General features: G+C 36.7%; 2 protein-coding genes across 6 annotated transcripts in view; one reads left to right on the top strand and one right to left on the bottom strand.

Moving 5' to 3' along the window:
- WDR3 (WD repeat domain 3) overlaps window positions 1-14,333 on the top strand; it is a 30,816-nt gene that overhangs the window by 12,384 nt on the left and 4,099 nt on the right. For both annotated transcript variants that reach the window (XM_033196423.1, XM_033196424.1), the window contains exons 10-24: window positions 456-563; window positions 1,419-1,649; window positions 4,142-4,235; window positions 6,441-6,542; window positions 7,843-7,928; window positions 8,089-8,224; window positions 8,926-8,982; window positions 10,039-10,139; window positions 10,359-10,470; window positions 10,595-10,729; window positions 11,013-11,063; window positions 11,539-11,604; window positions 12,069-12,161; window positions 12,639-12,686; window positions 13,373-13,416. In XM_033196423.1, the coding sequence (XP_033052314.1) occupies window positions 456-563; window positions 1,419-1,649; window positions 4,142-4,235; window positions 6,441-6,542; window positions 7,843-7,928; window positions 8,089-8,224; window positions 8,926-8,982; window positions 10,039-10,139; window positions 10,359-10,470; window positions 10,595-10,729; window positions 11,013-11,063; window positions 11,539-11,604; window positions 12,069-12,161; window positions 12,639-12,686; window positions 13,373-13,416 (1,464 nt within the window). The remainder of the gene's footprint in view (window positions 1-455; window positions 564-1,418; window positions 1,650-4,141; window positions 4,236-6,440; window positions 6,543-7,842; window positions 7,929-8,088; window positions 8,225-8,925; window positions 8,983-10,038; window positions 10,140-10,358; window positions 10,471-10,594; window positions 10,730-11,012; window positions 11,064-11,538; window positions 11,605-12,068; window positions 12,162-12,638; window positions 12,687-13,372; window positions 13,417-14,333) is intronic.
- SPAG17 (sperm associated antigen 17) overlaps window positions 11,924-14,333 on the bottom strand; it is a 238,312-nt gene continuing 235,902 nt past the window's right edge. For 3 of the 4 annotated variants that reach the window (XM_033196418.1, XM_033196420.1, XM_033196421.1), the window contains one exon: window positions 11,924-12,111. The gene's annotated coding sequence lies outside the window, so the exon portion shown is untranslated. Of the gene's footprint in view, window positions 12,148-14,333 lie in introns of all 4 variants that reach the window. The other variant, XM_033196419.1, reaches the window with a different exon arrangement.

Here is a 14,333-nt window from a genome sequence, read left to right as displayed (position 1 = left end):
CCGATAACCCAAATTTGTCAAGTCTCAGAGAGATAGAGAATCATCTGATTCGGCAAATCTTTTGAGACCTATTCTGATTTATTTAACATGGTTGGATGGTTAAGTGCAAGTTAGTGAGTTTTCTAAAAAGTCCTGAAATTAGAAAAATAACCAGAGACAGTTCAGTGGAATAGTTGGAATTACAAGGACCTTGTTACAAGAAATTTTATGGGCTATTGCATTCAGAATCCATTTCTTAAGGGTACCTATTAAGTGAAATAATACTTTATGACATTGTATGTACAAAGCATTTCCACTTATACTACATTGTTTAATTCTCATGGTAATCCTGTGTGGTTAAGTGACTTTTCCAGAATCACACAGTTTGTTGGTCAAGGGGCCAGATTTTGAACTCAAGTAAGTGCAAAGCTGCTTCTAGAAAAATAAGAGCATGATAACACTTTTCTTCCCTCTAGATTACATTCTTGCAAAGGAGAGGAGGAAGATCCTGAAGTTAATGTTGAAATGAGTCTGCAAGATGAAATCCAGCGGGTGACTAATATCAAAACTTCTGCCAAAATCAAGTGAGTAAAAATAAATTATCTGAAGTTATCAAATAAATAGTAAGCTACCAAATATTATTGGCTTTTTCATGCTATTTGTAAGCTGTCTTATGAATTATATGTTTGGAGACAGTGGTCATGAGACATCTGTGTCACACCTTGCTTCTGTTGCCCTAACCATGGGCCCAGTTTTTGTCTTGTATTTGGATTATTGTAGTACCCTTTTAGCTCGTCATTTACTGTCTTTTCCTGTGGCTAATTTAAAAAAAGAAAAAAAGTGTATCCCACGTTCAGAAAGAGTATAAAGTCACTTATAAATACATACACAAAACCAAGGTATGTAACAGAACCAGGATCTGAGCCTAGTTTTATTTTATTTTTTTGACTTAAAAGCCTACTCAATACTTGGAGCACTCTTTTTTTTTTTTTTTTTTTTTTCCCAATTTTTTTGAGATGGAGTCTTGCTCTGTTGCCCAGGCTGGAGTGCAGTGGCATGATCTCGGCTCACTGCAGCCTCAGTCTCCCAGGTTCAAGCAATTCTCCTGCCTCAGCCTCCCCAGTAGCTGGGATTACAGGCTTGTGCCACCACACTCAGCTAATTTTTGTATTTTTAGTGGAGACGGGGTTTTGCCATGTTGGCCAGACTGGTCTCAAACTCCTGACCTCAAGTGATCCACCCGCCTCGGCCTCCCAAAGTGCTGGGATTACAGGCATGAGCCACCGCACCCAGCCTTAGAGCACTCTTTATTTGAAAAATTATTTATAGTTTTTCAGGCTTTATATAGCTAGAAGACATTGTAAAGCCTTTTCCTGGAAAAAGTTAACCTTGTGAGCTAAGATGGTAGCTAGAACATTTATGATTATTTTCTTATGCAGATCTTTTGACTTGATTCATTCACCTCAAGGAGAGTTAAAGGCTGTCTTCCTGCTGCAGAACAACCTGGTAGAACTGTACTCACTGAATCCATCCTTGCCTACTCCTCAGCCTGTCAGGACAAGCAGAATCACCATTGGGGGTCATCGCAGTGATGTGCGGACTTTGTCATTCAGCTCAGACAATATTGCTGTTCTTTCAGCTGCAGCTGATTCCATTAAAATATGGAACAGGTTTGTGAAATGATGTTTTGTATAGCTGTATTTAGTAGTATTTCTTTACTTTTAATTTTTTTTGGGTACTCTTTAGGGTTAGTTATTTAACTTCTTAAGGCCCTCAATACAATTATCTTTAGTGTGTTTGGGCCATTAGCCTGTAGAGCTTAGAGAAGAAAAAGTTGCCTTTTAAAATGTGCCAAAAAAGAAAAAAAAGAAAAAAAAAAGGCAAGCGTATTCCATGTCTAGCGCTTGTAACTGTACTTGGCTGGAGAAAAACACAAAAGCATACTACCTACTCTTTAAACTTAATAAAAAGCAGCCTGTTAGTGCTGCCCAGTAATTGTACCCTAACTTCTCACCCTTCTTTTACTTTCCCAGGTGACCGTTTTACACCTTGCTTCTGTCATCAAACCAAATATCTCCAAAACCTTTAAGCTAATGATCATATCTCTCATCTTAAAGGAAATAATAACCCCCTCTCACCCTGCATTGCTCTCCAGTTACTACCCCATTCTCTGATTCCATTTTTTCCATTCTATCTTCATCTGTCTCCCATCAAGCTTTTGTCCCCACCGTTTCAGCAAAACAGTCATTGTCCTCAATGATCATGTTTCCAAATCCAGTGAGCTAAAAGCTTTTTTAGCTCACTTTAGCTCATTTTTTGCTCTCTCCTTGAATTGGTAACGTTCTCCCTTTGAAACACTTTCTTTGACTTTCATTATTTCCCCTTCCCTTGCTGTCTATTTATTCTCAGTCCTCGCTCCATCCTTCTTATCTTTATGACGTCTAAGTGTTAGAGAACTTTAGGGTAGAGTCTTTGGGCCTTTTGTGTATCTAAACTCACTTTATGTAATCTGTCATGTGGCTTTGTGTGTGTGATGACACATACATTTATATCCAGCTTTAACCTCCTCCCTAAACATTAAACTCGTGTATACAAATACTTCGTGTCACCCACCACTTGGATGTCTAATTAAGCATTTCAAACTTTTATGTGTCCCAAACCAAACTTAGATGTTCATGTCTCCAAAAATCCTCCCACCTGCTATTCCTTCAGACTTCCCTATCTTAATAAATGATTACTTGCTACCAGTTGCTGTAGTCTAAACCTTGTAGCCATTCTTGATTTTCTTTTATTTATTTATTTTGAGACAGAGTCTTGCTCTTTCGCCCAGGCTGGAGTGCACTGATGTGATCTCCCCTCACTGCAACCTCCACCTCCTGGGTTCAAGTGGTTTTCCTGTGTCAGCCTCCCGAGTAGCGAGTAGCTGGGATTACAGGCATGTGCCACCATGCCTGGCTACTTTTTGTATTTTTAGTAGAGACAGTTTTATCACGTTGGCCTCGAACTCCTGACCTCAAGTAATCCACCCATCTCGGTCTCCCAAAGTACTGGGATTATAGGCATGAGCCACCGCATCCAGCCCATTGTTGATTTTCATATCCCATATTCATCCAATCTATTAGCAAATCCTATCAGCTCTACCTTCATAATTGATCCTGAATCCAGCCTCATCTTACCACCTGCACTGCCACTGCCCCATTCAAACCACTGTCATCTCTCATCTGGGTTATTGTAATAGCCCCCTGACTGGTGTCCCTGCTTTCTTGCTTGCCCCTCTATAGTCTGTTCTCAACACAGTAGCCAGTGTAATCTTTTTATAGTGGAAGTTAGATCACTTCCAATAGTTCCATCACACTCTACCTACCTTACACACCTTATCTCTTACTCTCCTTTTCTCCTCCACTAGAGCCACACTGGCCTTCTTGCTATTCCTTCAACAGAACAAGAATGTGCCTTTCTTATGGCTGTCATGCTCCCTGTCCTTTCTGCCTGGATCCATCTTCCCCATTTATCCATAAGCTTTTTCTGTGTCTTATCAGATGACAGCCCTATCATTCTTACCCAACTCCTTGAACTCTTCATCCTCTTCTCCCAGCATTGTTTCTTTATAGCACCTATCATCTGATATACCAAGTATTTACATATTTATTATTCCCAAAGAATGTTAACCTTTGCGAGATTAGGAATCTCTGCTGTTTCATCCACTGTTGTATCTCCAGCACCTAGAACAGTACCTGGTATGTAGTGGGCATTCAGTAAATGTGTGTTAAGTGGACATTTGATATATAGTTGTTTAATTAATGAATGTTTGTGGTCCTGTGAAAAATGTAGGAATATTTGTAATGATGTACTAATTTGACTTGTAACCCTTCACACTCACTCACTTCTTGGTAGTGGCAGATTGGGCCCTGTGGAGCCCAGCAGACACTTTTCTACCCTGCTTTTGTGTGATTTCTGTTCCTTAGGATTTGGAGGCCTTAAAAAGTAAACAAAGTTTGGTGCTCGATAGTATTTTCTCCCATGACTATAATTGTATGTGAGTCAAGGGTTTTTAAGACTTATCTTTTATGTTGATCTAAGTGCATTGAAACCTACACACTGACCTCTAAAATGGAGAAGCAGATTCTCTTAACATGAGTTCTTTATTTTTTCTTTCTTATAGGTCTACACTGCAGTGTATTCGCACAATGACCTGTGAATATGCACTTTGCTCATTCTTTGTACCTGGTGATAGACAGGTGGTCATAGGAACAAAGGTAAATGGAGACTTTTTCTGGGATATCTGGATCTTTTCTATTCAAAATTCATAAAGTTAAGAAATCTGGTTCTTTTTAGCATATTGGAGATGTACTGGAGCTAAGTAATCTAGGAGGATATTAGTTTATTACATATTTGTTTACTGAAGTTTTACTTTGTTAAAAATTATGAAGAAGAAATTGAAATCATGACCCTGAGATAACTACCATTAACATTTTGGTGATCATCCTTTCATGCATCTTTTTATGAGCACATATGTAATTGTGTTTTAATTAATGATAAAATATATTAAGGGTAATAATTAAATATATTAAGTACCTAATATCATGCTTGGCAGACAGAAGCATTCAGTAAAGACAAACTGATCAAGTCCTCATTCCTAGGTGCTAGTCAGATTGGGAGACAACCATGTGGAAATAAGCAGACATGGATTTGGATTTAGTTTCTGCCCTTCAGAAATGGGTAATTTGGGCCAGGTGTCATGGCTCATGCCTGTAATCCCAGCACTTTGGGAGGCCAAGGCGGGCAGATCACGAGGTCAGGAGATTGAGACCATCCTGGTTAACATGGTGAAACCCTGTCTCTGCTAAAAATACAAAAAATTAGCTGGGCGTGGTGGCGCACATCTGTAGTCCCAGCTACTCGGGAGGCTGAGGCAGGAGAATGGCGTGAACCCGGGAGGCGGAGCTTGCAGTGAGGTGAGATCGCACCACTGCACTCCAGCCTGGGCGACAGAGCAAGACTCCATCTCAAAAAAAAAAAAAAAGAGTAATTTGGAGCAAGTCACATAACTGCTCATAGTGTGTTTCTTTATCTTATAGGATGACGACACTTGCTTTTTGACAGCAGCTTTTGTACCAGACGGACTGGTACCAGCCTCTGACACTTACTAGCTATGTGACTTTAACCCTGTTAGCCTTTGTGTTCTCATGGAAAATGATGTTACTGACCCATTTCACAGAGATGAAGTATGCAAAACTCTTAGCAGAGAAACTAGCCTGCAGTGGATAACTAATAGATAATAGAGCTGGTAGCAGACATAGCAGTAGTGGTTGTACTGGTAGTGAGAATAAAATGGAACAAGGTCTATGGAGTGTTTTGAAAAGTGCTTTGCAAGTATTTGTCATTATTATTTCCATAAAACAAAGCCATATGTACTTGAGTTTTATTACAAAATATATGGATCACAATGGATATTTCTTGCTCAACAAAAAATTATAGGCTGGACAGATTTTAGGAACATTGCCAAGAAACAGTATTCACATCTCAAAACTTTCCTTCCTTTTTCACTCATTCTTTCAACAAATGTCCATCTCTGATTTGCTGATGGGAAAGTATTTTTGATTGCTTAAGACTACTCATGTGACTAAAATGCAATCTCTGGCTTACTGGCTGTGCTAGGTAGTTAATGTACATTATCTCATTTAATCCTGACAACATCTTTGAAACATTGGTGATATAAATTTCCTTTTACAGATGAAAAACTAGGTTCATGGGGATGAATTTACCAATGGGCACAAAGCAGACCTGATACTCAAGTATTCTAGCTTGTGCTGTCTGTACCACATTGTGCAGAACCTGATCGTAGAGCAGGCTTTGCCTGTGTGTGTGTTAACATGCTGACACCATGACTATGGCATATACAGACCTCTAAATAGGAATTTTAAAGTAATTGCTTTCTATGCCATTATGATTTTTTAAAAAATCATTGCCTTCTTCAGTGTTGTAGATAGATCCCATGTCTTATTGTCAATGTATTGCAGAGGAGGAAACCAAAAGCAGATGGAAAAGAGTTGGTTAAGCCAATAACTATAGAGGATCATCCACTTAAAGGATTGGCTAAACTTTAAAGGCTTTTAGGTTTGCATTTGCTATTTTGTTTATTCTGATTTGCCTATGGTCATGATATTTTCCTTTTGAAGTTGTGGAACCAATGAAAGTAATGCGTCCAGTACTGCCCAGTGGCATTATTCCATACTTATACACATGGCAGCCCTGCCAAGGTTAACTCAGCACATCAGTAGGGGATTTAATAGTATTTAATCAGATAGGAAATATAGAACATGGAATGTGGAATCCATTTCCTAAGCAATGGATCACATTTTTGCAGCTTGGTTGTGAAGTCTTTTCTAAATTGTGCAGGCATGAATCCTGGAGGTTGTAAGTATGTTCACTGGAGCTGTGCTCATTTTGTGTCTTCCCAGACAGGGAAGCTGCAGCTTTATGACTTGGCCTCAGGGAATCTGCTGGAGACAATAGATGCACATGATGGAGCTTTATGGTCCATGTCCCTCTCTCCAGATCAGGTAACTAAACCAGATTTTAAAGCTCTGGACTTCAGCCCTCTGGCCACAGTTCTCAATTATTATATCAAGATTTACTGCTGCTAAGAAAGATTTCTCTCAGGGTTTCTTTAAAGAAAGCCTGAGTTTTGTTTTTTTGTTTTTTTTTTTTTTGGTCTAATCTTTAGTGTTCATATATGATGCCTTCTTATATACCTGGTAAATGACTAGCTGTCATTATGAAATGAAATCTTGTTTGGCTACTTTCGCTTATCAGCAACATGACATCAAATCGCTCACCCTCATGATTTTTTGCCAGTGTTTTGTAATACTTCTTAAGGGGAAATATTCTCTTGGGCAACATGATGCAGAGAACTGAGCAGACTTTGCTGCTCCCTTTTTTTCCCAAACAAACGTCTATGACTGTACAAATTTAGTAATTTTAGCAAGTACGTTAGCCCTTACAAGTCAATAAATATGTGCTCACCTTCAGAGCAGTTCCTGGCGAAAGTATGCTTGTTCTAGTAATGGTACTGTTGCTTAGAAAATCTTGAGATTTTTATTTTTGACAACACCTTAAATTTTGGCCCATTTATTTAAATATTCTCAATGGTAGAAAATTTTCATCCATTGAAAGTAGATCTTAGTTTTGGAAAAAATCTCTGAAGTTTAGAGTGTTTAATACCACTTGGTGTCCAAATAAAACAGCTGTGAGTCTAAAATAGTAATAAATCTTGCATTTGTAGAGTGTCCTATCTTTTCCATAAATTGTGTGGTCTTTTTTTCAACAAAACTAGGGATTACGGAAAGGTTGTTCCCTGTGTTATAAATCTATGAGGTGGCAGAACAGACACTTGAGATCCAGTGTTCTATGTACTTTACACTAACACTACCATGTAATGAGACTAATTTTCTTGATAATGGAAAACAGCTTCAAAAATATTTTAAGCAGGGACATTGCAGGACTAAATTTATATCCTTCTGAGGCGAATACTTTAGACCTAGATTATCCATTCTATGTATATTTTTCAAACTAGTTTACTGAGAGTTTTTTTTCTTCTTGATGCTAGATAATAGTATAACTAGAACTTTTCATAAGTTATTATTATTTCTGCCTATGTTAGTCGATGGTAGGAATTTTCACATAAGGTTTGTGGCAGCAGACCCAAAAGAGCAGTGAAAGGAGCTAGGGAGAACCACATTTTTCTTAATTTTTATCCCATGACATTAAATGAAAATACTTTCTTAGACTTTTAAAATGTATCTTCATAGCAGAGTTTTTATGCTAAAGTAGTTTTTAATTGAAATTTCATTTGATTTTCAGCGTGGCTTTGTGTCAGGTGGTGCAGATAAATCTGTCAAATTCTGGGATTTTGAGCTAGTGAAAGATGAAAATAGTACCCAAAAGAGGTGAGTAGATATTATTTTGTATCCATTTTTTGGAGTGAAAATGGGGAGCTATTGAATGGCCTTTTGACATATTGTATCGTTTGTTGTGCTCTAAAGAGTTAGGATTTTTCTGAATTTGTATACTCATTTATTTTTTTCTTGATGTTTTTTGTGGTGCTAGACTTTCTGTGAAGCAAACCCGAACCTTGCAACTAGATGAAGATGTTCTGTGTGTCAGTTACTCTCCCAATCAAAAGCTATTGGCTGTGTCTTTGCTGGACTGTACTGTGAAAATTTTCTATGTTGACACTTTAAAGGTATAGTGGTTATGTCCGGGGATATTTTCCCTTTCTGACTGACTGACCTTAAGAATTTGGGTTGAAGCTATAAAGAAGTGGCCTTGACTGTGCCCAGCAGTAGTACATTTCTAAAAATGTGTGTGTGAATCAAAGCAATGTAAGTATACTAGGGAAGCTAGCATTTTAAAATAATTCTATAGTTCATGAATTTTGTTTAAAGCAAGTTATATTTCATGAGTTCAAAAAATCTTGTGGACAGAAAATTCTGTCATACTAAGTAGTCATACAGCATTGCTAGGTGTCCTGGGCAGTGATTTCACACTTGGCTATGTATTAGGATCATCTAGATTACTTTTAAAAATACAATTACTGAGCCCTATACCCAGAGAATTGATAGGACCAGGTTGGGCGTGGGAATTTTTTTGTGAAACAAGTGCCCTGGAATCTTTTCAGTGAAGAGATCCAGAGATCTGACTGAGGCAGTAAGCTTCTGGGGGCCTCCTTGCCTCCACTGTACTGCAGTATTCTTGGCAAGCGCATGGAGGGTCTGTGTAGTGGACACAGGTACTCCTACAAAGCTGTCTTTTGTGGGTTGTCTTTGAAAATACAAATATAAAGCAATTTAAAAATGTGTCTAAAGTTATATTTTAGACCTACATGCTATAAATTATACCCATATTTTATAGACAGACATTAATTATTATTTTTTTAATATTTAGTTTTTTCTCTCACTGTATGGACACAAACTACCTGTTATATGCATGGACATCTCTTACGTAAGTAAAGTTCAAATAGTGTCTCAGTAATAGTTGTCTTTTCTAAAGCAGATACTTTCTTAATTCTGTCTTGATATCTTCATTTTAGATTATTTGTTTTTATCATCATTCTTTCTCCAAAAACAGTCTCAAATTAACATATATTGTGTCTTATATATATTACTTTAATGTTTTCAGAATAATTTTGCAAATATTATCTCTATCCTTCTTGTAGCTCTCCCAAATAGTACTTTGTTGTTTAAAATACTATAATTGATAGAGTACACTAAAATATGAAAGACTTTTAAAAAGGCATTCCGTTTTGTTCTGAAGGATAATGCTGCTGAGGAGCTTGGATTTATATTTGGATAGTTACGGTATTTTACACTATGTAACCTTTTGGTCTCTTGACCAAAATCATTTATTTCCCAATATCTAGTTTTGATTAGAAGTGGCAATGTATATTAAGAAACAATGTCTATTCTGCAGAGCGAGACTCTGTCTCAAAAAAAAAAATGTCTATTCTGTGTGAAAGGAGTTGACCTCATAGTTGTCTGTGATCAGTGCACTAACAATGTTAAGTTACAGTGTTAAATATATTTCTTCCTTTTTTTTTTTTTTTTTTTTTATGTTGACAATCATTTGAACCAGGCATTGAAATAGGAGAGATAAGAGAAATAGTGATAGGGAACGTGGGATACATAAACATTCTAGTAGAGGCTTTCTCAGCTTCTCTTCTGTTTCTCTCTCCCACTTTCTTTCCAAATCCCATGCCAGAGATTAGAGAATCTTTTTCCTATCCAAAAAAGTAAATAGATAACCCTGCATCAAGGCATAGCACTGCCCTGTGGCAATATGAAAGTATGGAAGCCACAGAGTTCATGCTTTTACTTAACAAGCTTTTTAAGTATCTCTGTAGGTAAGAGCAAAGAATTCAGTGTTTTTAGTAGAGATGAAATCAGTTTTTTGGCTTCATTTTAATGTGTTTGAAAGAAATGGGTTAAATATTCTGGTTAGCTTTTTATTCATTTACAGAATTCAACAATCAAGGTAATATTTTACTTTTATTTCCCGTAGGATGGAGCACTTATAGCAACTGGCTCCGCTGATAGGAATGTGAAAATCTGGGGTTTGGACTTTGGGGACTGCCACAAATCTCTCTTTGCGCATGATGACAGGTACATATAGTCTTTTCAAATGCCTCCCTTTGAGTCACCTGTAAGTATCACTTTCCTTGAGCATCTGCATCTATTTTTCAGTGTTCTCAGGCAGTGATATAAGTTCTAAAATACAGTCAGACACTCTAGAACTAGCTAGTCAAAAGCTATTTATGTGTGTAAAACTCTTTTTACTAACCTGGAATTTGTTGACATTTTAATATTTCTGTCATTTTTCAGTGTGATGTACCTACAGTTTGTACCCAAGTCTCATCTCTTCTTCACTGCTGGAAAAGACCATAAGATTAAACAGTGGGATGCAGACAGATTTGAACACATACAGACTCTGGAGGTAACCACATGCCTGCTTTGCTTGCTCGGTACTTAAGAAATACTTTTAAGAATATTTACATTACCCACTAAATAGTGGTCTATGAATGAGATATTCTTGAGGTGTTTTTTTTTTTTTCCTCCAGGGGCATCACCAGGAAATATGGTGTTTGGCTGTAAGCCCCAGTGGAGACTATGTTGTATCATCGTCCCATGACAAATCTCTGAGACTTTGGGAGAGAACAAGGGAGCCTCTTATTCTTGAGGAAGAAAGGGAGATGGTAAGAACTTTAGGCTTGGTTACAAATATGCCAGTGGGTATCTGACAGGCTGTCCTAGTTGAAGTTTTCTGTGTAGTGCGGTTGTACCTCATTCATTACAAGTCCAAGAACCTTCAGGAGATCTGTTCAAGACCATTCTCACCCATTTCAGAAGCTAGGCAGGGATAAAGATGCCATTAGGGGGATTACATTGTCAAAGAAGCACCTTCTTGCTGCCTCATTTCTCTTTATATAGAGACCATGTTTTTTTCTCTCAAATTAATGTATATCTATCTCATGGCAGGAAAGAGAAGCGGAATATGAGGAGAGTGTGGCCAAAGAAGACCAACCAGCAGTAAGTAAATTTTGGGGACCTTGAGATTATGCCCCATATATAGTTACCTTATTGAAATTGACTATAATGTCCAGAATTTCTAATAGGATTAAAATTGAGGCTAGAAGTTGAAGGTATCACCAGCTGATAAAGAATCTGTGTGATTCTTTCTCTTCAATTTTATATCCCAATTTTGTGGTTCAAGTGATTGACCAAATTTGCTATTGAATAATTATCATTCTGGCAATTGAGGCTTTAGGGAATTATTTTACTCACTGTGGAGCAAAAATAAACATTAGAAAATTTGGATATTCTCTTTTTTAATATGTGTAGGATATTCTTATGATAATACATATGCTAAGTACTGTTACTGGTAGCTGGTAACACTTAGTATTTTCATAAAATAATAATAGCTGTTATATGGATGTAAGATTAATTTATCAGCTCTTTAACTCTGGTCAACAGTGTTGTTCAAGGATTTCTTTGTTTCTGGCAGGTTCCAGGAGAGACTCAAGGCGACAGTTATTTTACTGGAAAGAAAACTATTGAAACAGTGAAAGCAGTAAGTTGATATAGAATGTGGTATCTCGTTTTTTAATGAGATCTCAACTTTTTAGTGAAAGTTTTATTCTGTATCAACCAGAAAGCCATTTTTTGGCAAAAAGTTGATGAGATTTAAAGATGGGGATTATAACCTGTTTTCTTCTCTTGTAACCAAAGATGGGAGTAGTCCTGAATCTCTTTGATCAGTATGTGCTCCTTTCAGGTGTTCCTGGGACCTGCCCTATTCAGAGTGTCTAGATATCATCCCACCTGAGTCCACGACACTTAGTCTTCTCCCTGTACATTAAAAAATAAGAAAACCAAAAATGTCTTTAAATGCTTTTTGGCACTCTATTGGCATGTCTTTATTAAACGGATTGAAGCTATTTCATTTGGCAAATTTCTAGTCAGCTCTTCCAGTTTCAGTGTCCTGGGATGATGGAGTATGTTGTGATGATTTCTTTCCTTTGTCATCATCTGTAGGCTGAGAGGATTATGGAGGCTATTGAGTTGTACCGAGAAGAAACTGCAAAAATGAAGGAACACAAAGCCATTTGTAAAGCTGCAGGGAAAGAGGTAATAAGAGAGTACAGTAAGTTACAGTATCAAGGGATTTCCCAAGGAGAAAAACCATTGTTTTGGGATTTATTAGCTAAGATCAGGATATGCAATAAATGGAGTAGAATCTTTCCAACTCACTACATTAGAAGAAATTGAGGAACTGTGGGAAGAAGGGCACTTGGTCTTAGTGAAAGCGAAGGAAAGGAAATTACAAATTGAGGTGATTATTGTCTTGAGTAGAAACTCACGTTCCTACTTTGGTTTGGGAGGCAGGGTAACCATTTCAGATTTCTAGATAAAGTACATTGTTCCAGCTCATTCATGAATACTATAGAAACTAACAGGCTTGATAATTCTTTTACACTCTGTCAGTTTTTTAGGGTCTCTTTTTTCCCTTTTCAAAATTATAAAATACTGTTACCACTCTGTCTATAACAAGTGCTATACAAGTCTCAGTTTTTTTAATGACTTGACTTAATAATTTCTTCATAGGTTCCACTTCCCACCAACCCCATCCTAATGGCTTATGGCAGTATCTCAGTGAGTAAAATGTCTAATGGTTTCCCCTTGGTTATTCAAAGGTTACTTACAAGGACAAGAAAGGAAGTAGAGGCATTATGATTTGGGGATGGATTATTGGGAATACTTTGTCTTTAAAAGTCTCTTTTGAATCTTGGCATTCTCTAAGATATTTTGTATTTCAAAAGCACCACTTTAGTGTAACTTCCCAAGCCAGCCTTTTTGGTTGGACTGGACTGGCATTCTTCTATTTTCTAGTGCTTGTTTATGTTTAGTGTCCAAAGCCCTGTGAAGATTCTGTTCATCTAAATTAACTTTCGAATCAGCCTTCAGAGGGAAAGTTGACAGAAACTAGTCTGATGAGATAAAGAAGAGAGAGGGGAAGAGTAATGGCAGAATGTATGTTTATCTAGTCATCTCTAATTAGTATTTTACTTGCATGTCTCATCACAGTAATTTTGTGAGTCAGGGTATCTTCACTTTATAGATAAGGAATCTGGCTTGACTTGTAGCATAGTTGGTAAGGGGCAGAGTTTGATTGTGAACCGAGATCTGGCTGACTCTAAACTCGTGCAGATCTTGCTATTTTAGAATACTTTTTCTGAAGTAAGAAGGAGGGGTTCCTGTTTTATAGAAGATAGAAATTAGAGAACTTTAGTAGAAACCAACCAAGAGTATCACTAATGGTGTTAATCCTTCCTTTATAGCCTTCAGCTTATGTATTAGAGATTTTTAAAGGCATCAGGTCAAGGTAAGTGAGTCCTTGTGCACAATTTTTATAATCTGTCAACATTTATGAATTGCTTATCTGAATGGGAAATAAATAGAAATTATAACTGATGGTTATCTTTCTTATAGGTTTAACTATATAAAAGTTTTGATGGGAAATAATTTATAATGTTATTTTTCAAGTGCTAGAACTAGGAAGTTCCTTCTAAAGTATGAAGAGAGATGCTTTTAAGGACAAATAAAAGGGAGTGATTTATGTTGTAGGCAATGAAATAATATATAATTCAATTAGAAGCACCAACTGTTAATTTTTTTTTATATTTTGGCTTCTTTTCTATGTACATACACAATTGGAATATTATATAAAGTTTTATATTCTGTTCTTTTTCACATATTTCCTGAACATTTGTTTGTTGTTCATATTGTTAAAAAAAAAAAATTCATTGGATTCAGAATTATTCCATTGTATGAATAATTACTGGATATTGCATTTGTTTCTCCTTTTTGGCTATTATCAGTGGCTTCACTGACTATGTTTACACATATATCTTTGTTATCATTATTGATTATTTTTCTTAAGAGTCCTAGCAGCCTAATAACTGAATAGTAGGCATGAGCTTTTAAAGTTTTATATTGCCAAATTACTTTCCAGGGTGATTATACTGATTTTTAGTAGGCTTTAAAAAATTTGTTGCCAGCATGAGAGGCAAAAGGTAATATTGTTTATTTTCATTTCTTTTGACTATTAATGAAGTTAAAATTTCAGCCTATTTGTTGACCATTTGTATTTTTTCTTGTGAATTTTGAGTTATCTCTTTTTGCTCTTAAGTATTCTTTTATTGGTTTTTAAAGAATTCTTGCTGGGCACAGTGGCTCATGTCTGTAATCCCAACATTTTAGGATGCTTGAGACCAGAAGTTTGAGACCAGCCTGGGCACC

Source organism: Trachypithecus francoisi, unplaced genomic scaffold (assembly GCF_009764315.1).
Source record: "Trachypithecus francoisi isolate TF-2019V2 unplaced genomic scaffold, Tfra_2.0 Lachesis_group5, whole genome shotgun sequence".
Classification (NCBI taxonomy): Eukaryota; Metazoa; Chordata; class Mammalia; order Primates; family Cercopithecidae; genus Trachypithecus; species Trachypithecus francoisi.
The sequence above is the reverse complement of the archived record's forward strand: the minus strand, read 5'-3'. Positions and strand labels throughout refer to the sequence as shown.